This window comes from Urocitellus parryii, chromosome 8 (assembly GCF_045843805.1).
Source record: "Urocitellus parryii isolate mUroPar1 chromosome 8, mUroPar1.hap1, whole genome shotgun sequence".
Classification (NCBI taxonomy): Eukaryota; Metazoa; Chordata; class Mammalia; order Rodentia; family Sciuridae; genus Urocitellus; species Urocitellus parryii.
This window is the reverse complement of record NC_135538.1, coordinates 16,453,330-16,480,929: the sequence shown is the minus strand read 5'-3', so window position 1 is coordinate 16,480,929 and position 27,600 is coordinate 16,453,330. Positions and strand designations below refer to the sequence as shown.

Here is a 27,600-nt window from a genome sequence, read left to right as displayed (position 1 = left end):
TTGTCACTTAGATGATGTTAGAACTGCCTGCCACTGTTGCTATATACCTGGCTGGGGAATTGGTCCAGTTTCCTCTTGATGACACAATAATCAGTCTTAAATAATTATACATAATATCTAATTTTATTACTCCTTTAGAAATATCTTCAATAAACTAAATACCAAATCATTAGCATTATTTTTATTTAGCACTCATAGGTGCAATTTATCACTCAAAGAATAGTTTTCAATAGCAAGTATGAAAAGCTAGAGGATGATGGAGGCATAATTTGCAGCTTCTTGAACAGATGTATCCCTAGAGTTCCAAGTCATAGTCAGTGTTCATCCTGAGGAAATTTTCTAGTGGTATGATTGATGGCTTGTCCATATATCTTTCCTGATTAACTTGAATTCTCAAAATTTCAATTAAGATAAATCAATCTTAATAAGGGGGGCACTAGGAAAGAATAGGGTTACTTTGGATTAGGCAGAGGGGAGTGAAGGGAGGGGAAGGGGTATGCAGGTAGGAAGGATAGTAGAATGAATTGGACATTATTACCCTGTGTGCACATATGAATACACAACCAGTGTGATTCTACATCATGTACAACCAGAAGAATGAGAAGTTATACTCCATTTATGTATGATGTGTCAAAGTGCATTCTGCTGTCATGTGTAACTAATTAAAACAAATTAAAAAATTGATAAAAAGATAAATTAATCTTGCAGTTGACACAAGCATAAAAAACAATAAATATGATGGGACACTCAAAATTATTTCTGTTGTAGAAAAAAACTCCAAAGTTGAAATGTAAGAAGGTTAAACAGAAGGTTATATGCTCAGGTTCAATAAATCAATTATAGAAACACAGAAAAGGGGAGGCCATATGACAGCAGTCATGTGGAAAGAAAATGGGAAAAGATTCAGCAAGAATCTGTTATGTGATATAGCTATTAAAATAGTTAATGTAAATTAAACTTCACTAATAGCAGTAGGGACAATGTCTAGACAACAGGAGGTAACAGGGTATCAGGAAGAACCACAGCATGAATATTGAATTCAATTGGGGGTGCCAGACTTTAAGAAGTGTGTGGACTAGTCTAAGAAAATCCAGACTAGGCTGGATGCTGGATGGTGTGAAAATGGGCTGAAGGGATTTTACACAGAACAAAAAAAATATATTCAGTGTTTTTCCATAGGGAAGGTCCCGCACCAACACATACTGATAATGAGAGGGACATCCTGTCTGCCTAATAATTAAAGTCATAAGACATGATGTGTAACAGTGAGCTTCCATTACCGAAAGAGTCAGGCAGATAGTGGATGACCCTTGGAAGGGATGTTGTAAGAAGGGTTCTTGTTTGAGGGACAGGCACAGTAAGATGCTGAGCAGAGGTCTAGTCCAATTCAAAGCCTATGAGTAAAATCAGTGTATGCCAGTGTTAGGTGACTGGCTTATTGTCATTTTTGTTTTTGTTTCACTAGAGCACAAATTGGTGTTTTGTTCACCTTCTTCCTCCAGCTCCTCTCAAGGGAATGGTCTGGATGAAGTTTATGTGCCTCAACCAGGACACGCTCCTATCTAGAAAGGGTCCTGACTTGTCTCATGACTCAAGACCCAGTGTGCGTAGGCAGCCCCTGGACAGATAGCTCTGTCAGTGCAGCAAATCCAGCTGTGCCCAGACGAGCCTGACGGAGAACCACACGGGGCACCTGAGCAGGAAAGCCTGACACCATGCTTGCTCTCCTCACAATGGTTGCGAACAGTGAAACCACCAGGTACAATGTTCTCTCTCTGGATCTTGTAAAGAATTAGTTCATTCTATTGCTATTTTTCTCTTAATATTCCTTGATGTTTTTCAAACTTTCTACTTGAATCTTGAAGCAAGAAAAAAGAAAAACCTTTAAAAAGTAATCTGATTCATTGAAACAAAACATGTTTTCTTCTTTAAAGTACTCTTGTCAAGAAAAAGCAGAGGAATGAGGCAGGCTTCAAAATAAAAACTCAAAAATCACTGAAAAAAATCAAGGAAAGTAAATGTATAAAAGCAACCATGTTTTCTACAATCAATCCTACATTTTCTCCATTTTATAGCTCTTCTTCTAACTCACAGGCATTGGGGGAACATGAGCAGAAGGACACTACAGAAGACCATTTTCCAGAAACCTCAGTTTTCATTACCAAGGATGACACGAGTTACCTTCATGTCCACTGATGGGTCACCCTGCAGCAGTGTCCACTCATACTGGATGATGGTGTGGTCATCTGTGCTTTCACGGCCATCCAGAATCACCCCATCTGTGGGCAGATGCAAAATCACATCCTGCCCAGCCTTGCTAAGTGGAGGTTCATCCTTGTCTGTGAAAGAAAATAAACAATCATAAGTCTGTTTTTTCTAATTTATGAAGAGTGGTTTGGTATTGACTAGATTTGGTCCAGCAAAGAACTGCTGAGAGAATGAATAACTGGAATTTATTTTCCTATTGATTTTCATTGTGTTCTCTTTACATAATAAAGAAAAAATTATGAATATAGAAATTTGGCTATGATGTATGCAGAAGGTAAGGTATGGCATGCTGGCCACTAGCAGTAGCTGTGGACAAAGTAGAGAGGGAAGAAAATGTGCCAGGGCCCACCAACCTGTAAATCTGGAGAAGTCGTTATATTCTCTGAATTTTTCCCTTATTTATAAATGATTTAAGTTCAAAGGTCTACTAAATGAATTGATTTAAAAAAGAATTCCTGAAACTAACCTCAATGAAACCAAATTTACTTCTAGTACAGATTTTATTTTTTCTTGTCTTCCAGTTTTTAATGTACAAGTATTATTAAGTGTTCAATGGATGGGAAATATATTAAATTTGGCAAATTAAGACAAACTTGGATCCATACTAAGTGAACACTACAAAGAAGTCCTCTGGAATCTAGTTTACCATCCAGGGCAATAAAAGAGGTTTAGAACTTCTAATAACCAATTTTTATTACAGAAGCAGCACACTGAGTTTCTTTTAGGATGTTCTAAAACAGCAAAACATGTCTATATTTGCCTTTAATCTAGGATGGAACTAAATAATTTAAGGCTACAGAGAAGAAGAACAGTTGCTTACTATATGCTATTACCAAGAGATACACTATGTCCATTGAGAAGATGAGACCCTTTTTTACAGTCTAGTTTGGATGCTAAGTCCTCCAAAGTTCCATATATTAAAGGCACAGTCACCAGGGTGGTGCTACTGGAAGGTGATAGAACCGTCAGGAGTGGGGCCTACTGGGAGGCCTTAGGTCATGGGAGTTGTGGCCTTGAGAAGGATTACTGCACCCTGGACCCCTCTCACTTTCTTTTACTTCCCAGTTCATGATGTAAGTGGCCACTTCTCCTACATGCTCCTGCCATGATATGTCACCTTGGCCAGAGGCCCAAAGCAATAAGACTACCTTGGACTGGAAACTCTGGAACTGTGAGCAAAAATAAACCTTTTCTTCTTATGACATATTTCATTATAGTGATGGAAAGTGGGCGAATACAACCCATAACTGATTGAAATAAGCCAAGTAAACACCTCCCTACCTAAGGAAAAACCTGTTCTTCTCCCTTTTCTATCTCTGAGCAAAGACTGAACAACTGATGTCTTTAATCTGCATCTCGCCACGAGGACAGATGTGATACTTCCCTTTGGTTACAAAAGGTTCATAGTTTTCACAAAAGGTTTCCACTGTATAATTCTGAAAAACATTTTATAATCCAGCAGTTAGACATTATAGTTAGCAGCTATTTGCATTAAAATTTGCTTTAAAATGCTATTTTCCCCAGAATAGTAGCTCATGCCTGTAATCCCAGTGGCTCAGGAGGTCAAGGCAGGAGGATTGCAAGTTCAAAGCCAGCCTCAGCAATTTAGCAAGGTCCTAAGCAATCTAGTGAGACCCTGTTTCTGAATAAAATATATATATAAAAAAAGGGCTGGGGATGTAGCTCAGTGGCCCTGGGTTCAATCCCCAGTACCAAAAAAAAAAACAAACAACAAAAACAAAAAACTATTTTCAAGTAAATGAACTACAATATGCCTAAATGATATAAAAAGCCACAAACACTAGTAATTTTTAAAACCATCCAAAGAGTTTACATCAAAGATCTAATATGGAATGATCAGGTAAGTCTGAAATATCTCAGATAAAACCAATTAATCTTGCCTCTCCTGAAAGAAAGAAAACCATTTTAGTCATTTACTTTCACTTACGTCAATTTTAAGATATGATTTAAGATATGAACATAATGAAATTCTCTTTTTAAAATTTTTTTTTAGTTGTAGCTGGATACAATACATTTATTTTATTTTATGTGGTGATGAGGATCAAACCCAGGGCCTCACAGGTGCTAGGCAAGTGCTCTACCACTGAGCCTCAAGCCCAGCCCCCATAGTGAAATTCTTATACCCACTAAATTGACCTGTGATATGTTTGGAATAACAGAGATAATGTTCCAGTGATACCATAAAATGTATTTTAAAATAAGCCAGAGCTTATCTACCCAGAAACAACCCTTAAAGTAAGTAAAAGACAACAGGAAAAGGTGTGTGCTACCACTTAACAATAGTTGATCTGTTAATGAAGAACAAGATAAATATAATTTTGAGTTTTCCTCATAAAAATCTAATAATCCTATGTTAAATACTATGGAAACATTGATTGTTTTTTTAAAAACTAAACAGTTGGTAAGACCTACAGAGGTAAAATAAGACTTGCACCAATTTAGACTGAGCCTATCAAACTGGGATTTTACCCAGAGAAGAATAAGTTAGCTGGCCTCATTCACAACACACTGCTGTGAAGAGCCTTCAAGACAAGGAAGGTGTTTGGGTGTGAACACAGACTAAACTGAGAAATTAGAAAGACCCTGAAGTGAGATATAGAGGCAGGGCCAGACTAAGGACAGAGGCTTGGAAATGTGGTAAAAGCCATCATGGGATTTTTAAGATGTCACACTTTAGAAAAAACTTACCCACAATCCCAATATGATTATTGTTATTTTTGGTCTGTACTGTTCTAATTTTTCTCCATAGCATGCTGATGATCATATATACAATATATATAATTATAGTTCTGTAATTATAATTGTTGCCATTTATTGGGTGACTTCTTTCTGCCAGGAACCACACTAAGTGCTTCATAGGCCTAAGATCACTAAAACTCTGAGGTAGGTACTATGATATGCATACTACTGATAGGAACCTAGGCTCAGAGAGGCTATTGGTTGCTGAAAATCACTCATGCAAGTGCTCAGTTTCTCAGCTCAGATATTTCTAACTCAAAGGCTCCTTCTACTATACTTTGAGGTACCCTAAATGTATCCCAATTACCACAAATATAATTTCACATTCAGAATTGAATCTACTAGCTTACTAGTAGATGCCATACTAAACACTTTTTTCTTAATTTTTTTTAAGCATGGATCAAATAAATGAATATTGTAATAGTCTCTGCTAAGTATTTCTCAATTGGTTTCCAAGGGGGGTGGTACCAATTTACAATCTCAGTGACTATGTAAGAGTTCATAAAGTTTTCTACATTCATGCCAAGTTAAGAATATACTTATTTTTGCAAATTTAATAAGTCCTAGTGTTGAGAGCCACAGCCAAAGGGGCCCCAGCAAACTTCCAGCTGCCAGCAAACTTCCAGCAGCCAGCAAACTTCTAGCTGCCAGCTGATGATTGGCTCACAGTGCCTTCTAGCTGCCAACTGATTGGCTCTTCTGCAGTGATGCTCATTGGGCTGTTTCCCGGCCCTTTCAGACCATGGAGCTGCTCATTGGGGGGCTTTTTTTGGCTCCGCCCACGTGACCCAGCCAATGGGCCTCAAGAGTAGGAGGAGTGGGGGAGGTTGAGAGGCTTGTGGGAAGCGGTGGTGGCAGTTGGGCTCTGAAGGTTTTCCTGAGGAGCTGTTTTGTTTGTCTTGTGTGGTTCTAAAAATAAAGTTAGTTTCTTTTGACAAGTGGCTCCTGAATTGTGCCCAGCCAGACTGCAGCACCTGAGCTAGCATTATTGATATTTGTTTTGATTACTTCTGTGGCTGAATCTTTTTATATGCTCATCAACTATACTTCCTCTTTTGGAAACTGTTTGGTCATGTCCTTCACACACTTATTTTTGTTTTTCTTACTGATTCATATGCTCTATTCATAAATATTTTAACCTCATATTTTCCTAGATTCTTGTTTGCAATTCCTTTTGTTTCTTGACATAGTTTTTATTAATATGTCCATAATGTATCCTTTTCCTTTATCATCTCTTGAATTGACTAGAAAGTTATATTTCTTACAGATATGTAACAGTAGTTTTATTTTTAATTTTCCTATCTATGGAATAAACTATGGCTTAATTTAGAAAAAGATTCTTTAATCCAGCTGGAATTCATGTGTGGTTAGGGTTGAAGTCTAAAATGTATTTCCCCAAACATTGCTAACTAGTTATATTATTTATTAAATGTAAACATTTATTTATAACAAGATGAAAATGTGAGAAAGTAAGGTCCTTGGAGGAGACTGGCTACCAGCTGGGGAGGGATTAACCTTGACAGGATGGCCAATTTCTTCCTCTGCTCTTGGAGCAGCTGAGAGACAGGCTGGGGGTAGCAGCAGGTGATAGGCAAAGGGGAGAGCAGAACTCTGCCTATTTGCTTTGAGTTTCCCTGACACAGAAGGGGATGACTTCCCAAATTCTTCCTAGAGATACTGGATTTCAAGCTATACAGTGGAACAACATTAAAGTTCTGGCTCTGAGTTCTGGGAGGTTACAGTCTTAGCCTCTCCATGAACCAAACTGCTCCAGTGCCCACCTACCCCTCCTTCCCTCCTCTCCTCACAGTCAGTCCTCCTACCCCACCAGCCTACTGCACAACCCAACCAAGGTCCTATATTGATATCACGGACATGTGTGCCACTTTGATCATGCACAAAGTATGTGTATCCTTGATCCTCATGACAATCTGAGCTGGAAGAAAAGTACATACACCAGTCCCAAGGGGACTAGCAGGGACTTATATGTGGAGGACCCCCATCTCAAACCTGCTCTGCTCTTAGGATGTCCTACCAGGTAGGTTTGGTCACTTCAAGAGATCTCTCCAGCATCCTCCACTTATTCCTGCATCTCGCATCATCCCCTATAGCCCCTAAGTTCCAACCCAGGAGCTGCTGGAGAAAGCACATAGCTGCTCTATGTCTCAGCTCCAAAACCCACTTGCTGTGTGACCCTCAGGCAAGAGGCTTTCTTTCACAAAGGTTTCTTTTACACTAGGGATTGTAATAGAACCTAGATCTTGAAGCTGTTGTGAGTTGTGAGTTCATGTGTGTGAAGAGTTTAGAACATCTCCTAACACCAAATTCAATAAATTTGGGCAACAAACAGGTTGATGCTATAAATTTGTGCTATCCCGTTCCACCTAATCCTTCACTATTTCTTCCTAATCCTTTATCTGACTTCAAATAATCCTTTAACAACTTTTCTTTTCCTAGAGCTCTTCTAAACCATTTTGAATGTCATTGAGACTTCAATTCCAAGTGTTCATAAGATTCGGAAAAAAAGAGAAAGAATTTAAAAAGGAAAAACTCGGTAGTCTCAGAAGCACAAAGAACTCCACGTAAAGCATCTGGGTAGGGAAACCCAGGGCCCTGGAAAAAACCAATCACCATCCATGCAGAGAGACAAGGTAGCCTCTGAGCCTGGCTGCACCTTGCACTTTCCCTGTTGCTAGGGACTGAAGTCTGAGTATGCCAGCATTCTCTCAGAAATGAAGATTAACCCAGGGGTTACCTCATCTTATCTCCAAACATCTATAAAATGAAATTCCTAGAAAAACTCTCCCTAGAGAAAGGAAGAGCAAAGAAGGAAGAAGGAAGAAAAATGACTTGGAAACTTTCAGCAACTAAAAGTTTTTGTTGTTAACTTCCCTGGACCTACTCTCTTCCTCTTTAGTTTCCTTTCCCGTGGTTTATATGAAGGCTCCCTTTGACTATGTCAGTTCCTCTCAGATCAGTAGTGAGAACCCAGATACTTTGTTCCCTCTGTGGATAGAGAGGAAGGACAGCAGCCATAGGGTAAGTCTCAAGGAGGATGGTAGAGGTCCAAGTGCAGGTGCTGCTTGCTCCATATTTAGAGGAGACCACCAGGTCTTTCCCAGCATCTAGCTCAAGGTTGAGCAGTAGCAGAATGGTCTTTTGATGTCTGCTCCCCTGACAAATGTTCTAAGTTTCATCTAAGTGGAGGTGAGGGAGGGAGGCAGGGCACCATAAACAAAGATTTACAGACCCTTCTCATTGAAACCACATGGAGAAGCCAGATTTCCAAAAAGGCTAACACTACCCTGCTCCCCAATATTGCTAATGATGTCATTTGTGTTATTATAAATCAAACATCAACTTATATGATGAAACATTGAGTCTGACGCGGGGGAGGGGGGCTCAATCAAGGTCTTAATCCTTCAGTGATGTTAATTTTCCAACAGCTACAATTTTTGTGTCTCCTGTGTGTGTCTGGACTCTCATTTTTAGGACTTGCAGAAGGTAAAGCCATGGAACTGGCACCATTTTTAGCTCTTTTAAAAAAAAGACATGCTTTAAACGTTCTTATTTTAAGCCACAATCAAGTCCCTTCTTTTTACTCTGTATTAAAGTGAACAGTAGTTTTCCTTCCCATTTTTGTCTGATGAAGCAATTAAGCACAGGCAGAATCTTGCGTCCTGAGAGTCATACCAAGAAAAAGGGTGGGTGTTATGAGCAGGTTCACATGTAATTAGATTTTGCTCTTGCAATTACCTAACACAAACTGTGCCTTATAAAATCTGAGACTAAAATAAACCTTTTTTTCCCCTCTGAGCTTTTCTATTTTTTTTTTAAATCAAATTTCCGCCAATCCTCTTAGATCAGCTACCCAAACCTAGAAAATTCCATATGGCAGTCCACCACTCCGGCTTCTTCCAATCTACAAGGGTTCTCAGGAACCATCCATTAGACTAAGATAATCAGCGTCATCCTTTCGGTTACCTGCAGTTTAAATTACTTGGAATTTGGAGTGAGTTGGCGAAGGGAGGCCAGTCTTTCTCCCCATGAGGGTCTCCCACATGTTTGGAAAAGCACAGCCACCCACCAGGTGAAAGGACAGAGGTACCCAAGCAGATTGGCCACAGCAGGCCCTTCAGTCGCGCTTACCCAGCCGGGGCGAGGACCACGCGGTGGCCAGAGCGGGGTTTCCAGCTTCCAAGTCTCCTAGCCCGGTGTCTGGGGCGCGGCTGAGACTGTAGCTGCTGAAGCCACGGTGCGGCGCGAACTTGCAGACACTGCGGCCTCGCACAGTGCAGTTGAAGAGGTAGCAGCCAAGCGCGACCGCCGGGGACACAGGCAGCCTGGGCAGCTCCACCACCGCCACCGAACAGCGTGGTTCGGAGCAGCAGGCCGCCACACACTGACGCCAGTCCCGCACGGCCGCCGGTGCTCTCAGGAAGCTGGCACCTGCAGCGATGGAGTCCTTGGTTCGGATGATGGCGTCGGGCATGGCGCTGTAGCCGTCGCCGCCGGGGCCTGGACAGCCTTCCCGCGGGCCGATGCCGGCGCGCAGCTCCAGCTCCAGCTCCTCCTGCGGTCGTTCCTGCTGCAGCTGCCGGCGGAACTCCTCCAGCAGCTGCTCCACGCCCGAGAGCTGCGCGTGCAGCTCGGACAGCGGCGCCGCCGGTGGCACGGCCGTACGACCGCTGGGCAGCCACAGGCAGAGCAACAGCAACCCGCGCAGCGCCTGGTGCCGCCGCCGCTGCCGACGCCCCGAGTCCGCGCCCTCCTGGGCGGCGACGGCCATGGCAGCCGGCAGCGGAGGGGAGCGAGCCTAGGTCGGCCAAGTGACTAGCGAGGCGGGGAGGCGGGCCTGGGCCCCTCCTGCGGGGCCGCGGCGGGCGCTAGGCCCCGGCCTCAAAGCCCGGTGTCCCCGGGGCCTGGCTGCTCCCCAGGGGTCGCGGGCGCCCGGGCGCCGGCGGGAACCGCTGCAGCAGGAGGCATAGCCGGCGGGGCCTGGCGCGGCTCCTCGCTCTCCGCCGAGGCGCTTCCCCGACCAGACCCCGGCGTGCTGGGTGGAGGCGAGCCGGGCTCGACGTGGATCAGCACCAGGTTGGTGAACAGTGCCGCGGCGGGGGTGGAGCCGCAGTGAGCCCAGCCCTCCGCGCGCGGCTCCGCGGAGCCAGCTCCTCCCCGGCTGCGAGAGCCCGCCCCGCCCCGCCCCGCGGGCGGAGGAGGTGTGGACTGGCCCCTTCCGCCGACCTCCCCGGAGGGCGAGGTAGGAGTCTGGGCCCGCGGGGTTCAGTAACGGAGCTGACCTGATCAGGGCGACAGGTTACCGGGGTCCAGCACGGGGCCGGTGGGTGGGAAGGGAGGGTCTTTCCACAAATCCTTGTGACTCAAGGACAGAGAAGGGGCATGCTAGGGACAGCTCAACGGTCCTTCCTATCCACATTAGGCTCTGGCGATTCTGTGCTTGGGCAGCACCACAGAGGTGGGGGTGGGGAGGGGAGTAGTACCGAAGGCTGTTTTGTCTGTTTGAAAATATAAAAAGCAGCAGTACATTCGCTCAAATTTCCACAAACATAGGTAAAAAATCTGAACCCAAGCCGGTGGCGCACGCCTGTGATTCCTGCAGCTAGGAAGGCTGAGGCAGGGGGATCCTGAGTTCAAAGTCAGCTTCAGCAACTTAGGGAGGCCCTAAGCGAAGGACTGAGGCTGTAGCTTAGTGGTTAAGCGCCCCTGGGTTCAATCCTCGGTAAGTATGTATGTATGTATAAATCAATCAATCTGAACCCAGCAATCTCTACAGCCTGTTAGATCATGTCAAATCTAGTGGTGTGATGCTTTACATGACTTAAGGTATAAGAAAATGCCCAACCCTGGGCCATACAAGTTAGAATTCGAGATATCTGTGAGCAAGTTTTATAGCTTGTTTATTTTTGAATGGGTTTCTGTAGATTTGTATCCCACCCGCCCCTCCCCCCCGCCCATTACGGGTCATATTTTTCGTTTTTTAGCATGTGTTCCATTTTTGCCTGGAAGCTGGACATTGTGAGTTGAACATCCTTAAATGTATTTTTAAAGAAGAGAAGAATGATTATTGGATAGGAAAATAGCAGTTTCTGGTATATTTTTTATTTCTAGAGCTGACATTTAGTAATACGTTGCTTTTCAGGCCCAGAACAGAGTAGGAGGCAAAATTAGAAGGTAAAAATAGAGAAAGAAAAGGGGGAAAAAATAGCCTGATGTTTCTTGCCATTCTAAGAAAAGGAGACATTGTAAAGTTTTAAGAGAGATGTTTCTGACTTTGAGGTGAAAAAAAAGTGCTATTCCTGGGGAAAAACCTAAACAAACCATGTAGCTTCACTTTTCTTAGTTGACTTAAAAATCACTAATTTTGGAGGTCACCCAGCTGGGCAGTGCATATTAGTCTCTGGTTTTGCTGTAGATGATACCTTTGAGATGGGTTATGATGGTTACTTCCCTAGGTTACTCTTCAGGGATCTGAAGTCCCCTTTTGCTGAAAACACTGATTCTTCTCTTGGCCCCACAAAAGTCTGATGCTGACTGGAACAGTATGGAAATGATTGGTTTCTCTGTCTTCATATTGTGTCTGTCTCCTTTGTTGCCTTAACCTTTGGGTCAGAATCTGAAGCATTTGCATGTAGACATGTTGATCATTTGAGAAATGTTTTGTCCAAACTATAATAGATGATTAACTTGACCTAGAGTTGTCTAGTCTCTTAAGACTAAAGATACCTACTAGCCACCATAACCAGAAACAGCAAATGACGAAAGGGGTGACACCTGGGATCCTGGAAGATCTACACTTACTCCCAGAAAAGACATGAATATTCATCCCTTTTATTAGGCTATCTCTCCTCCTCATTATTGCTATCCTATATCTGTAACTCTTCTACCTACTGGAGTTAAGAAGCAGATTTTCTTCTTTCCTTGGTAATTGAATGAAAACTTCCTTTCTTCCCAGTACACTTCTCTTGAACAATGGTTTTTTGTTGTTGTTGTTATTTTTTGTTTTTAATGGGATGAGTTTCTGGATATAGGTTCAGTAACAGTGCCTCTTTGTGCTAGAGGTTCTTCCACTTATAGGTATTTATTCCACACAGCTATTGCCACTTTAATATGATCTTGAAACAATATAAAGATTATTTTATTGGGCTGGAATTGTAGCTCAGTGGTAGAGCACTTGTCTCACAAGTGTGAGGCATTAAGTTCAATCCTAGCACCACATAAAAACAAAGGCATTGAGTCCATATACAATTAAAACATTTTTTTAATTAAAAAAAAGATTATTTTATTGCCATAGGCCTTGGAGAGTTCAACAGGCTTTTTATGAAGAGAAACATTCACTTGTGATAAAAAAATTGCCACAAGGGTATCATCAAACCTTCTAATGGCTTGTTATAATAATAATTACTGGAGTGAAATGTAAACATATGGTAATGATGTATTATTAACTAACAATTGTGTATGATTTTAAAGTTTGCTGAATACTTTCATATAAGTGATTTCAAGTGGCTTTTACAAAAATTTTGAAATGGACACCTGACCTTCATTCCCATCTTTTGGAGAGAGTAAAAGAGAGATCAATACAGGATGAATGGGACTAAGTGAGTCACTGAAGTTGATGTGAAGTTAGGAATTATGGCTATAAGTGTCTCCAATTGTCTGGGAAGGAAGATTCCTTTAGAAGTGCAGGCACATTAAGGAAACTTCTGACCAGCTATTGACCCCACTGCCCACATTAACATAGGATTGACTTGTAGATGAAGCCCCCCTAAAGAGAATGGCCACCATGACAGTTCGGAAGAGAACCAACTAAGGTAAAAATCTCCACTGCCCCTACGTGAAGAAGTTGTTGAACACCTGATTGGCAAAAAGAGTACAGAAGGTGGTCCCCAGTTCTCCTGGTAAACATCAAACAGTAATGAAATTTGTCATTCTCTGCTTGGAGACGGCCCACTCTCTCTCACTTTTCTTTTGCTTTATTTTCACTCCACTTTCACTTGTAATAAAGTTCTCTTTAGGACCTTGGTGTCTGACTTTAAATTTTCTTTCGTTGGAACATAAGAGCCGAGGCTTAGAGTTTCAGCTCCCTGCTTTCCTGTGACATAGTGATCAATTAAAAGACTTTGACCATTCCATTTTTTCCTTGAGGATTGCTCTAAACCTATACCTTGTTTGCAACAGGTATAAACTTGTGGTAGGGCTGGGATTGTGACTCAGAGGTAGAGCCCTCGCCTAGTATGTGTGAGGCATTGGGTTTAATCCTCAGCACAACATAAAAATAAAATATTGTGTCCACCTACAACTAAAAAAAAAAATTTACAAACTTGTAGTTAGTATCATTCAATAAGATTCATATCTGTACACATACCAATATCAGAAACCTTTAAAATAACTTGCACCAATAATATTTTGGATAAAAAAACTCTACTCACTGCAATGGAAACATTAAAGTGAAAAACACAGTCATTGTAGATTTTTAAGATGGCTCCTGACTGACATAAATTCAAAGTTCTAAATAGTCCAAAAGTTACCTTTATATCTGTCTCCCCTAAATACCAACTCTTACTATTTATATGTTCATGTCTTTAGGTAAACTAAATTTTAAACACTTGAGCACAAAATCTGAAAGCTACATTGAGAAATGTCTTTATCAAGCATCTCTTGAAAGTCTACTAAAAGTTACTCCACCGATTAAAATTATGGTCTGTAAAAATATAGTAATATTTACTTTGTCAGATTTTAGGCTTTGAAGTATATCTAGATTTAATGGTGATTTATATAGGCAAATCCCCCCCCCAATACTTCTACTTTCTAAACTGTAAATGACACACTTCAACTTCACTGAACTATTGGAACTTCTAAAATGTTACTGCCAATGTAAAATTCGAAAAATGTTATGACATTGTAAAAATTGAATTTAAAATAGAGATAAATTCCAAAGCGAAAGTACTTACAAGATTCTTTTATAATTCTGCAACTCTGCCTCAAGTTTACACAAGGTTTAAAAACAATCCATCTTTTAGATTTTCATAAAATCCATTTAGAATAAATGTGATTTTTTGGTTATTTTTCAGGATTGAATAAAATATTTAGTTCTGATGTTCAGATTTAATAAAAAGAAATGAGTAAATTTGGGCCTAAGATAAATGTGGTAAAGACGGAGCACAGAACTTTATTAAGTCACTCAAAGCATATTTCGGTATACTAGGCCCAGGACCTCATTAGACAGACTCCCAATTAAGTAATTATGCCTCCAACTTAAAATATTACATTTTAACATGTAGTGATTGAACCATAAAATAAAAACCAAAAATGTGCAGTGCCAATAAATATGCGTATTTTCTGGGATTAATTTTAAAATTCAGTCTAAAACTTAACAATAGTATTTCAACTTAACAATAGTATTTCAACAATAGTATTTCTCAAGTATTTGAGAAAAGTTATTCTTCTGGGGAAAGATAATATAAACATGTTTTTTGAGGGAATATGTTAGAAAAGTTATAATAACTAAAAGTTACATTTCTTAATATTTATAAAATTATACAAATGAGCATCTTTAATTGCCATTTCAATAATGTGTGACACAAACCATGTGACTGTCATCTCATGGGTAACCAAAACACACATAAAATAGACTTGTAACAAATATTCATAAACATTTAGTTGCATAAACTGAACATTTCTCAGACATTTAAGATTTGTGTTTGAGCATACAGTAACTGCCATGTTGGCTACATAAAATAAATGGAAAGTCTTTTTGAGAGGAAGCTCAATAATCAGACTTTATTACGTTTAGGAATTTCATGATGGCTATGTACAGAAGGGGAATTCTCTCAATTAGAAATCCTTCATATGAACCAGCTCTCTCTTTTAACATGGCAACATCCAGGAACTTACTATTCTGACATTTAAAGTCAGTTGGAAAAGTGCCACTTTTATTTTTTTTGTTTTCCAGTGACAAATAATGCAGTAATAATGCGTTACTTGGCAACATCCAGGAACTTACTATTCTGACATTTAAAGTCAGTTGGAAAAGTGCCACTTTTATTTTATTTTATTTTTTTTGTTTTCCAGTGACAAATAATGCAGTAATAATGCATTACTTGGCAACATCCAGGAACTTACTATTCTGACATTTAAAGTCAGTTGGAAAAGTGCCACTTTTATTTTTTTTTGTTTTCCAGTGACTAATAATGCCTAAGGTTGTAGATTCTCTTGGATAACATCTATTGGCAGAAAGGGACCTCTTGCTTTAGCTGAAATCTGACTGCCCATGCTGCACACGGACAAATGAATCGAATCAATATACCAAGAGCCCTTTACAAAGGCAGTCAAACTCATTCAGTTGGTGCATGTAGAAGCTTCCAATTGGCTGAAAATCTTTTTCAAACTTGTAAACATCAAGTCCTGTTGAACGATGAGTTTTTCTCTTACCATTAAACAAAATCTTCTGGGTTAGAAATCTGATGAAGTGCAAGTTTCCTCTTCTGTCAAAAAGTGTTAAGTTCTCCAGTTCAAGGTGGATTTCAGAATGCCATTAGATTCATATGTTACATATGTTACAATAGGAGTCAAATATTTCTGAGTACTTTGTAAGCTTTCAGCTTCTTTTTAATTCATTTTTAAAAATTTTAAATTTGTTCTAATTAGTTATAAACATGACAATAGAATGCATTTTGACACACTGTACACAACTGGAGCATGATTTTAATTAATTTTTATTGACACATTAAAAACTGTACCTACTTATGGGGCACCATGTGAGGTTTAGATGCATGTATACACTGTGTAATGTTCAAATCTGGGCAAGTATATCTGTCCCCTCAAACAGTTGTCTTTTGTGGCAGTGCAGTGCCTTTCCTCCTGAGGGTGGGATGTGCCTAGGGTAGGGTTGGGGGCTGGAGAATCAGCCACCTGGCCTCTCCAGTTTGCCTTCTTCTTCTGCAAATGTTCCAAACAAAAGGTTCTTTCCCATATCTGTTAAATTTTAACATTTTTAACTTTTAGCTTATTTTTTTCCAAAACTGTGAGTGGCCTTTCATAGTTCTTATTCCTTGCTCATATATCAATATTCTCTTTTCCAAGTAAAACATAGTAAACATATTTTATGCTAATGACACCAATATCTGAAATTTTTGCAGGCCTAATTCTAATAGTTCTCATTAATAGTGTTTTGTTGTATATTCTGGAATCTGTGGGAGTTCTTTAAAGCTGAGTTTGAAATTATGTTATTCCACAGAGCTTTTATCTTTGTATCTTCTCCTTTATCTATTTCAAAAGATTGCAAATATTTTACCCAGCATTTCAATTATTTCACTCCAGAAGGTGAAGCATATCATCTAGTTAAGCATATTGCTATGGCTAAGTCACAGAGCTATCAAGGTATTCTGTGATTTTTTATTCAGCACACAGAAGGCAGGGGCAACTGCCTTCTGTGTGCTGAATAAACTTATATCTACATCAAAATGTGTCTTAGTTTATTTTTTGTTGCTATAACAGAATATCACAGACTGGGAAATTTATAAACAATAGAAGGTTTTTTGGCTCATGATTCTAGGGGCTAGAAAACCAACCTTATGGTGCTGACTTCTGGCAATAGCCAACCCTGCTGCATTTGCCTAGCCTCACAGACCTTTTTTGAAGTTTTGGTGGAAGCCTCCATGACCCCTAACTCCAGTATCCTTCATTCCTATGGAACCAGTACTATGTGGATGACACCAAGGTCTTTCACCAGCTTGAACAATAGCTGGAGCTCTTATTGGATAAAATATTCTAGAAATGTCTGTTAAGTCAATTTGATTTTTAATATTGATCATATCCAAAGAATCTTTACTTAGTTTATGTCTGGATGACCTATATAATTCAGCAAAGCTATTCTTCAAAATTGAAGAAATAATAAAATCCTTCCAAGATAAGGACAAACTAAAAGAATTCATGGCTAAATTTGGTCTCTTAAGCTGGCATTGCTTAATAGTGAAAGACATGTGTTGAAATCACCCATTATTATTGTACTGGGGTCTAGCTGAGGCTTCAATTTGAGTAGTGTCTCTTTTATGTAGTTAGCTGCACCCATGTTTGAGGCATAAATATTTATTATTATTATTATATCTTGTTGAATTTTTCACTTTACAATATGAAGTGACTTTCTTTATCTTTTCTGATTAAGTTTGATTTGAAGTCTCCTTTGTCAGATATGAGTGGACTCCTGCTTGTTTGGGGCATCCATTTTGCATAGTATGTCAGTTTCCATTCTTCTACTTTCAGCCTGTTGTTGTCTTTACCTACTTGTTTTTAAATTCATTCTGGCAGTTTATGTTTTAATTGGAGAGTTGAGACCATTTACATTCAATGTCATTTTAGATGTTTATTAATTCCTACCATTTTTATTTATTTGGTCCTGTTTCTCATTTGCTTAGCTACTCTTCAAATGAGATTTGTTCCTTTGTGAGTTCTGGAGTTGGCTTTTATTTCTTTGGTATGGAGTATTCTTTAAGTAAGTTCTGCAGTGCCAGCTTAAGAGACCAAATTTAGCCATGAATTTTTTTAGTTTCTCCTTATCTTGGAAGGATTTTATTATTTCTTCAATTTTGAAGAATAGCTTTGCTGGATATGGCAGTTTTGGTTGACAGTTATTTTCTTTCAGGACTTGGAACACATCATTCCAAGCCCTACTGGCTTTTAGAGTTTGTTTTGAGAAATCAGAAGTGATTCTGATTGGCTTGCCTCTAAATGTGACCTAATATTTTTCTCTTGAGGCTTTAAAAATCCTATCTTTGTTCTGTATAATAGGCATTTTAATTATAATGTGTCACAGAATGCTTCTTTTTTGATCTTGTATATTCAGGTTTCTGAGTGTTTACTGTATCTGGATGTCCATCTCATTCTGAAGGTTTGGAAATTTTTATGTTATTATTTCCCTGAAGAGTTTATCTATTCCATTACCCTATGTCTCACAATCTTCCTCAATTCCAATGATTCTTTAAAAAAATTTTTTTAGTTGTATATGGACACAATATCTTTATTTATTTATTTTTATGCGGTGCTGAGAATGGAACCCAGGGCCTCACATATGCGAGGCAAGCAGTCTACCACTGAGCTACAACCCCAGCCCAATTCCAGTGATTCTTAAATTTGGTCTCTTAATGTCATTCCAGAGTTCTTATCTGATCATGGTTACTTATTTTCTTTCTTTTTTGAGTAGAAGTAACATTTTTCTTTACTTTTTAAAAAAATTATTTTTAGTTGTTGATGGACTGTATTTTATTTATTTTTACGTGGTGCTGAGGATCAAAACCAGTGCCTCACACATGCCAGGCAAGTGCTCTATCACTGAGCTACAACCCCAGCCCTTTTCTTTACTTTTTAATTTTTTAAAAAAATTATCAGTTCTAATCAGTTCTTCAATTCATTGTACACAAATCTAGCACAATTTTTCACTTTTCTGGTTATACATGAAGTAGGGTCACACCATTTGTGCAACCAGACATGCACCTTGGGTAATGATATCCATCTTATTCCACCTTCTTTTTACTTTATTTTCTTTAATACTGCCTGGCTACTATGTCTTTCAGCTCTGAGTTTCTTTCTTTAGCATGATCTAGTCTATCAGAGAGACTTTCAGTTGAACATATTGATTTATTGTGTCTTTCTCCAAGATTTCTGTTTGGTTCCTTTTCAATATTTCTATCTCCTTATTCAATTTCTCATTCATATCCTGTACGGACTTCCTTATTTCATTCAGTTGTATTTCTGTGTTCTCTTAGATTGATTATTTTTCTTTTTTCTTTTTTAAATTTATTCTAATTTTTTATATATGACAGAATGATGCAATTTGATTCATATCACACAAACAGAGCACAATTTTTCATGTCTCTGGTAGTACAGAAAGTAGCATCACACCATACACTCATACATGTACTTAGAGTAATGATGTCCATCTCATTCCACCATCTTTACTACCCTCATATGCCCTCCCTTCCCTCTGCCCTATCTAAACTTTGTCTATTACTCCATGCTCCCCCTCCATCCCCATTATGAATCTGCATCCTTATATCAGAGAAAACATTCAGTCTTTGTTTTTTTGAGATTGGCTTACTTTACTTAGCATTATATTTTCCAATTCCATCCATTTACTTGCAAATGCCATGATTTTAATCTCTTTTAATGCTGAATAATATTCTACTGTGTGTATCACATTTTCTTTATCCATTCATTCATTTATAATTTTTCTATATTTTTTGAAATTTTTATCTGATATTTCATTAAGTTCAATATTTTGGGGGTCAGTGGCTGGTGAATTATCAACTTTAGATGTCATGTTAGTTTGTTTTCTTGTATCCCTGTGTTGGATTTTATGCATCGGTTGAAAGGGATTTCTCATTTGCTCATATATGTGGGCCCTTTTAGGGCACAGTCTTTACTTGCTGAAGTGTCCTAGAGTGATCTGGATTGAGAACCCCCGAATAGGTGTGGTATCCACAGTGTTTGTTAATTCTTTCTTTTTTTTTTTTGTAGCAGTGGAAGTCCATAGGTGGGACCTGGGGGCTCACTCTAGTCATTTATACTTGGGGCCTGGTTTTTAGTTTGAGTTTGTCTCTTCTATAGTTTGTATAAATATACAGTTGAAGATCGTCATTAATTTGTATGTGGAGCAAGGTGTACTGTATTTTGGGTGAGTGTACTTCAACAGCAGAGTTTGAGCTTACAGCTCAACCTTGTAGGTTCCCAGCACTTCACAGAATAGTGTGAAACAAACAATTTCAACAACCAATGTAAAAAATATACAGAATTAAAATAAACACCTGTTTTCTACTATGACATCTACAATGTTAATTGCCATAATCCATCCCCAGAAATGTTGGAATCAGCAATTGCCAATAGCAAATACAATAAGTAATCATGACTAGATGTGGCATTAAAGTAAACAACACTGGGGTAGGAAGTATAGTAGAATGAATCAGACATTATTATCCTATGCACATATATAACTCTATGACCAGTGGGATTCTACATTATGTACAACCAGAAGAATGAGAAATTATACTCCATCTATATATAATGTATCAAAGTACATTCTACTCTCATGTATAACTAATTAGAACAAATTAAAAAAATAAACAACAGGTATCAACAATGTTATCCACAGTAGTAATAATTGTATCATGGTGGGGGCAGGAGCTATATAAACCAGTTTGTTGTAAAAGATGGTAAGAATAAAGTTAATTAAGAGAAATGTAAATGTGATGGGAAGGTAGAAAAGAGTTAATAATTTCAAAAAGCTAACCGAAAGAATGCAAAAGATGCAGCAGGTGATGATTATAAGGAAAAGGGATAAAAAGTAGAGGTAACAAAGTAAAGGGAGAGTGAAAAAAAGAAAAATAGAATTTGGCTGTAAGCATGATAAAAGGGAAAGAGAAACCAGAATATATAAACTCCAAGTCCTAAACTTCAAAAGAGAAACAAGAGAAAAATAAAACAATATAAACCAAAACCAAAATATAGTCGGGCACAGTGGCACACGCCTATAATCCCAGTGGATTGGGAGGCTGAGACAGGAGGATGGCGAGTTTAAAGCCAGATTAAGCAAAAGTGAGGTGCTGAGGAACTCAGTGAGATCCTGTCTCTAAATAAAATACAAATTAGGGCTGGAATGTGGCTCAGTGGTCAAGTGCCCCTGAGTTCAATCCCTAGTGCAAAACAAAAACAAACAAACAAAAAACCTCAAAATATATAAACCCCAAACCCTAAACTTCAAAAGATAAGGAGAAATAATTACAATACTACTAGTATTTAAAAAAATACTAAAAATGGAAAAAAAGAACAAATATATATGCATATATGTCCATGAAGCAGTCAGCACAGCAATATGCACACACATACATAAAAAAAGAAATAAAAATATAAAAAAGGTTCTTAATGAAAAATGAAGGGAGTTTTTCTACTGAAGTGGTCAAAACAGTTGACGAGAATGGACAGTCACTGTCTATGCCCTACTGTCCTTCTTTCTATTTCTTCTTGAGTACCAGAGCAAGAAGTAGGGGTTGTTAACCTATTCTTCTTGTTGTATGGCTCACCAAGCTGCCAGTTGGAGTGAACTAAAACTGAAGCTGGGTCAAATAATTCTCAGCCTCTCTTCTCCCCAAGATGAGGTAGGATAGGATGGAAATTGCTGTCAGTTGGAATTTTGTCTGCATAGACCAGATCAATGCATCCCCAGGGTGGAGTTGAGACAGAATTCTATGAGGGGACATCTTGTGTGTGGAGCTTAGGTATCTCCTCTGGAAGGTTTAGAACAACATACCCCTAGGGCCTAGAAGGTGTCCATCTCTGCTGGAAGTCTGGATCTCAGGAGCCTCCCATGAATTCTACTCATGGGAAAAGGGAGCCAGTCCTCTAGTCTGCTGCCCATGAATACAGACTTCCTGGCCTTGGCCCCTGAGTGTACTCACACCTGCCTGTTCAGATTCCTGACTTGCTTCAACTGGTCATGTGAGCCACCAGACTCAAAGGAGAATTCTTTTATCTTTTCTGACTTGAATTCCCCTAGGTACAATCTTCTCTATGCCTATTTCACTCCTGCTCTGCTATGTACATCCTAGAATGTAGGGTTAAGTGCTTGCTGGGACAGTGTGACAGTACTTGATCAGATCTCGTGGCTCCTAAAGAACTGGCTGAAGCACGGCTGCTTCAAGATGGATCCACCTCAGCTCTCCATGGTCAGCTGAGAAAGAGGACACTTCAAATACCATTGCACAGTGCAGCCTCTGCATCAGGTGCTTTTCTGATCTCAGATTTTTCTGTACTATATCTGTCCATTGTGTTTCTCTGTGATATCTCTCCCTCTGTCCTAAACTGGTACCGCTACTGTTGCTGCCACATCAGCTTGGCTCCAATGTAGTCTTTCTTCTTTGTTTTACATACTCAAACTTCTGAGTCTCTAAGACACTGTGAGCGTCCAATATTGACTTTTAGTGAAATCCATCTTTTACCCACCGCTCAGAGAAGCAGTATTCCTGCTGCTTGAATCCCAAGACATGGAGACACTAGGAATGCAGCCTTCCTCTAAACTGCCATCTTGACCACCACCTATCCCAGTATTTTGACTTTTATTGCTAAGGATTAGTTTTGTCTGTTTTAAAAATGTAGATAAATTGAATCATAAAGTATTTATTCTTTTGGGTCTGGTGTGTTCCTCCTGTCTATGAAAATTGGATCTAAGATAGTCATAGATCCTATCTATGGGAGTCATCCATGTTTTTTACAAGATAACTGTTACAGCTACAAACATGTCACACTTTATCCTTCCTAATATGCAAGGTTTCATAGGACATGTTAAGATATTCACATGTCACTTCACTTTGTGGCCTTAATCGTTTGTGTCATAATATCTAGTGAGTTAGCACAGTGTGGTTTCTGTTCCATCAGTTACTTAATTATATACAAAATAAGTATGAATACATAGATAAATCTCATTAAACCAAGATAAATATCCTTTTAATTCATCTTCCTCTACAAATAAGGAAAATGTCCACAGCATTTCCAGTTTCACTCAAATGGAAGAAAGTTTGTTGGAAAGAGTGGCAGAGTAGAGACTGTCATCTAAGGACACTTCTTGCCACCAAGGGTTGGTCTGATGATGTTGCCTTCCCATGGTCCACAGAAGACATAGTAGATGATGGAACAGCTTCTACAACATTAAGGACAATTATTAGCCTATGTTATATTATCCTAGAGAGCAAATAACTCCTCAACCAAAGATCTGGAGCCAACACCCACCCAGATTCTCCAGATCTCAGGCACTGCCCCAGCTCAGGAGGAGACTCCTGTGTGTCCCTCCTCTCACTGCACTGCTGTGCTACCTACAGTGGCCCCCTCTACTCAGCAGCAGTCATTCCAGCACTACTGTGGAGTGGGCAGTGCTCAAGGCTAAGGAAGGGCATCATTTCTGTGGAGAGATATCAGTGTCCAGGGGCTTGGGTGAAACTGGTGGGACACCTGTCCCAAGGCCCTACCAGACTGAGACAGCGCCACCCAAAGGCCAGAGGACAGACTATTCCTCACCTTTCATGGTGTCTGTTATTTGCTACAGAACGTGAAAATCTTGTTGATGAGGATGACGATCGTGACTACGAAGACCACAACAACTGCGACAGCAGTGATGACGACAACAATGACAATGAAGATTAGGCCAATCATGGCCACTACGTTGGTCACTAAAGTAGACCGGCTCTTTAGAGTCTCAATGGTAACTGGGACTGTTGATGTTGTTGCTAAAACAAAACAAGAGAAAAATGTTTGTCAAACTTAAGAATATCCATTCTTTGGCACTGTTATCCCATACAGCCCATGGGACTATATATTCATTGACTCATTATGGGACAACTATTCTACCAGGTCCTGGGCGTACAGAGATGAACAGAGGTTGTGCCATGTCCTTATGGAGCTCACATTACTACTGAAGGGGACAGCAAATGTCCATCCAATTTGGCATATTTACCATACTTATAACATTTTGGAGGTTGAAACAACTGGTGATGCTTAATTTTGTCTGGGGGAGGTAGGGAAGGCTTCGTAAGAAGTTAACACTGGAGCTGGTTGAAGGGTAATTATAACACAGGAAGAAGAGAAGGCCTGGAAGTTTACAGAAATGTATATAGACCTGGGAACTAGTTAGCAGACCATTAATGACTGTATAAATTTTTAATGGACAGTGGGGGCTTGTACATAATGAAGAAAACTTGGTAAGTGAGATGGGAAAAGAGGCTGATCATAAATCCATATGGCTATCACTGATCATCCAGACAGGAAGCCCATCAAGAAATCAGTCATTCGTTCAGCCCAACAAATTTCCCATTACATGTACATGCTCACACCCCACAGGAAAGTCATCAGACTTTTAAAAAGAACTTCCACATCTTTCCCACTCTGCTGAGTTATATCATGATAACTCAGCTCCCTACCTGGCATTTCCTTCTGGTACTTTAAGAATCCCGTGAGCCAGTGATTGCAATCTCCCATGGAGACCTTCCTTAAACGTTCTGTCAGTTCTTTGTCATTCCCCCACTTCTCCTTGATCCCTCTGGCTCTAGGATTAATCACTGTCCACTCCATGTGCATCACATTTAAGTAGAGAGATGGCTGTCCATCAATGCTGAAATTCCAGAATGAACCAAGGTCATTGTTTCCTTCAAGCTGACAAGACATCTTGGCTTGCAGGGTGAGAGGACCTGCAATACACAACAAAACCATCATCTCCCACTCTTGATAGATCCATCACCTCCCAATAAGTTGAGCTTTTCTCTGCACATTTAGAGGCCTGTATTCTTTTCTCCCAGATTTGTCCTTTCTTGCACATTAAGCCCTACATCCCTCTAAGGCTGGGCCAATGTTAATATCTTTTACACAAATACATCCAGAGCCTCCTCCACATGTGCACTCCACCCCTTCCTCTCTCCTGCTCTCTCTGTCTGTTCACCCCATTCCATACTTACCCATGGTCTTATTTTTTTCCAAGTCTATGTCAAGCAGGATCATCCTGAGATCTTGCCCCAGTTCTCTCAGCATTTCAGTCAGTTGTGTCCATGTTTTGGTGGCATTCACCTCCCTTCCCAGGTGACCCAAAGGTTTGATCTTGTTGCTCTCACTGTCATACTGAAGGAAAGCGGTCTTATCCACTGAGCCCTGCACTTCACACCAGGACTCTCCAGGTCTGGACTGAGATTTGACAGTGAAGTCGAGGCAAAGAGAGTGGGTACCTGTGAGAGAAACATGGAAGTGAGGTTCAGGACAGGGAGAAGAGGACCATTAGTTCCCATTCTTCTGTGACTCCCAGACTCCCTCTGAAGGGCCAGGCTGGCAGAGGGAGGAGTCTTCATCTTAAACCTCCTCTATCTAGATCTTTTATTTGGTGTCACCTTTAACTGAGGTTGTAGGATGCTCTCATGCTATCAGGGACCCCTCACAGGCACTGTTACCAGGAGAATTAATCTGACAGCACTTTCAGTGACCTCTAACAAGTTCTGGGTACAAAAAAATACAAGATGGTATCTGTCCTCCTGAAACTTAAAACCTAGCTGAACAGTCAGTATTTCCAATAGAGAGGAAAAGAGGCATCAGGGATCACAGGTCAATTCATGATGGTCTTGGTGTTCAGGCAGGTCATCATGGAGTAGATGCAGGAACATGGCAGCAGAGGGGAGCTGCCACACAGGAGCACAGAACCTAGTCTGGTGTCCTAGGCTGGGGCCCTATGAGCTGATTATCAGATTCCAGGGAACCTCTCCAGCCAAACCACACCTTTTCCCCATTCTTCAGAAGAGAGCTCCACTTATCTCTGACCAGCATGGAGCCCCAATCTCTTCTCCCTGTTCCCACCCATGGCCCAGAGTCTTCCAGGCTTTTACTAGCAGCAGCATTAGCAAAATAGATACATAGTGAAGTATACTGGAGACATTCTGTTGAGAATAAATCACAGAATAACAGGCAAGATGTAGCCAGGCATGTGCAGATATTCCTCTTCCCCTGTGGTGTGGGTATGCCCCAAACCTACCATTGGAGGACTGAGGACCATCTGTTGAAATTCAGTGAACAATGTGGTCAAAAGCATGTTTACCAGGTAATGCAAAACAGAATTACTTATTAATAGATTGCTAAAAATTAGAAATGGAGATGTTAAAAAACAAAATTCACTGTGAATACCCAGTCTCTGTAGGGGAAGCAGAGCTTGCTGGAGGTTACATGAGCTCCTTCCTTCTTCCCTTCCTTCTACCCACTTTTCTCCCCTTTTCCCTGACTCTTTTGGCATCCCCTTTCTTCCTATGTCTACATTTTCTCCCAACCTCACTCTCCTCTAGCCCATTGCTTCTATCCTTTTTAAACTCTTTCCTCTTAATGACTGAGATCAATTTTCATTAAATACCTCACAATGAAAGATTCAGTTAGTACAGACACAAGCCCAAAGCTCCAGAATTATTTTTTTTGGTTGAGAAATAGAGGCTGACAAAGATGATCACTTTCAGGTGGATAATGATGAAAACAAGCATAGTAATTTTTAAGAATGGTCGTTTCAGGTGCTGGTGCAAAGGATGAACTGCATCCTGCTGAAGCGGAAGCAATGATTTTTGAAGGCAGTCCCACCTAAGGCAAGAGAGGCAGTTTTGAAGAATTCTGTTCAGTCAATAATTTTGGGGGGGGGGATCTGAAAATGACGTCACCTATGGTCTTGATATGAAGTGTGGTTCCTGGCCTGTGCACACTGAGGATGGCTGTTAGTGGCTGTGGAGGAAGGTTCCAAGTCACTGCGGAGGAGTATGTCCAACTCTTCAGTGAATCTGGAAAGCAGTTGGACCCTGGAAGCAGTAGCAAGGTTCAACAGAAAGCAGTAAAACTTGTTGCTGCTGAAGATGATGATTTTGTTGATGAGGAAACTAAACAAAAGCTCTAGTGAGGAAACCTCTTGGAGACCCAGCAGCTAAAAATGCACAACAGTGACACAAGAACAGGGAAGATAAAAAAACCTCTGACACCAAGATCAAGAGGTCAAGAATCCTCCTAAACACAGGGAAAAACTCCTGAAAAACCAAAGACCCAATTTTGACGAAGAATAAAAGCAAAAATGAAAGAAAATACCAAATAGGTGCTTCTTTTCCCAAAGGGAAAGCCAAGTTCTTCAATTGTGTGGAGAGATGTTTCTGGATGATTGATCTGGAGGCTATTCAAGATCTCTGGTATCGGAGGAAGTTTCTTTAAGAAAACAGTTTACCAGGGCTGGGGATGTGGCTCAAGCGGTAGTGCGCTCCCCTGGCATGAGTGCGGCCCAGGTTCGATCCTCAGCACCACATACAAAGAAAGATGTTGTGTCCACCAAAAACTGAAAAATAAAAAATATTTTTTTAAAAAAGAAAACAGTTTACCAGTTTGTCAAAAGTTTCTGCCTTAAGTTTCTAGAGACCTATGATCTATTAAAATTGAATCAAGAAGGCACAGAAAATTTGAACAGATGAATTTCATGCAATGAAATTGAAGACACTGTCAAACTCCCACCAACAAAGAAAAGCCCAGGACCAGATGGCTTCTAGATCTACCAGAACTTCAAAGAAGAATTTACAGCAATACTCCTCAAATTATTTCATGAATAGAAAAGAAGGGAATCCTTTCAAACTCATTCTAAGAAGCTGATATCACCTTGATATCAAAGCCAGACAAAGATACATCCAGGAAAGATAACTTCAGATCAATATACTTGATGAACATAGATGCAAAAATTCTTAATAAAATAATGTCAAATAACATTCCAAAACACGTTAAAAAGATAGTGCACTCTGATCAAGTGGGATTCATCCCAGGGATGCAAGGTTGGTTTAACATATGGAAATCAATAAGTGGAATTCATCACATCAATAGACTTAAAGACAAGAATCACACGATTATCTCAATACATGCAGAAAAAGCATTTGAGAAAAATCAGCATCCATTCATGCTCAAAACAGTTGAAAAATAGGAATATTAGAAACATACCTTAACATTGTAAAAGCTATCTATGCTAAACCCAAAGCCAAC

General features: G+C 39.9%; 1 protein-coding gene across 1 annotated transcript in view; it reads right to left on the bottom strand.

The window, feature by feature from the left end:
* Lrp11 (LDL receptor related protein 11) overlaps positions 1-10,128 on the bottom strand; it is a 44,338-nt gene extending 34,210 nt beyond the window's left edge. The window contains exons 1-2 of the mRNA XM_026401957.2: positions 9,178-10,128; positions 2,182-2,339 (exon numbers count right to left, since the gene is read on the bottom strand). Of these exons, the coding sequence (XP_026257742.2) occupies positions 2,182-2,339; positions 9,178-9,817 (798 nt within the window). The 5' untranslated portion in view covers positions 9,818-10,128. The remainder of the gene's footprint in view (positions 1-2,181; positions 2,340-9,177) is intronic.
* Between the last annotated feature and the right edge of the window lie 17,472 nt (positions 10,129-27,600).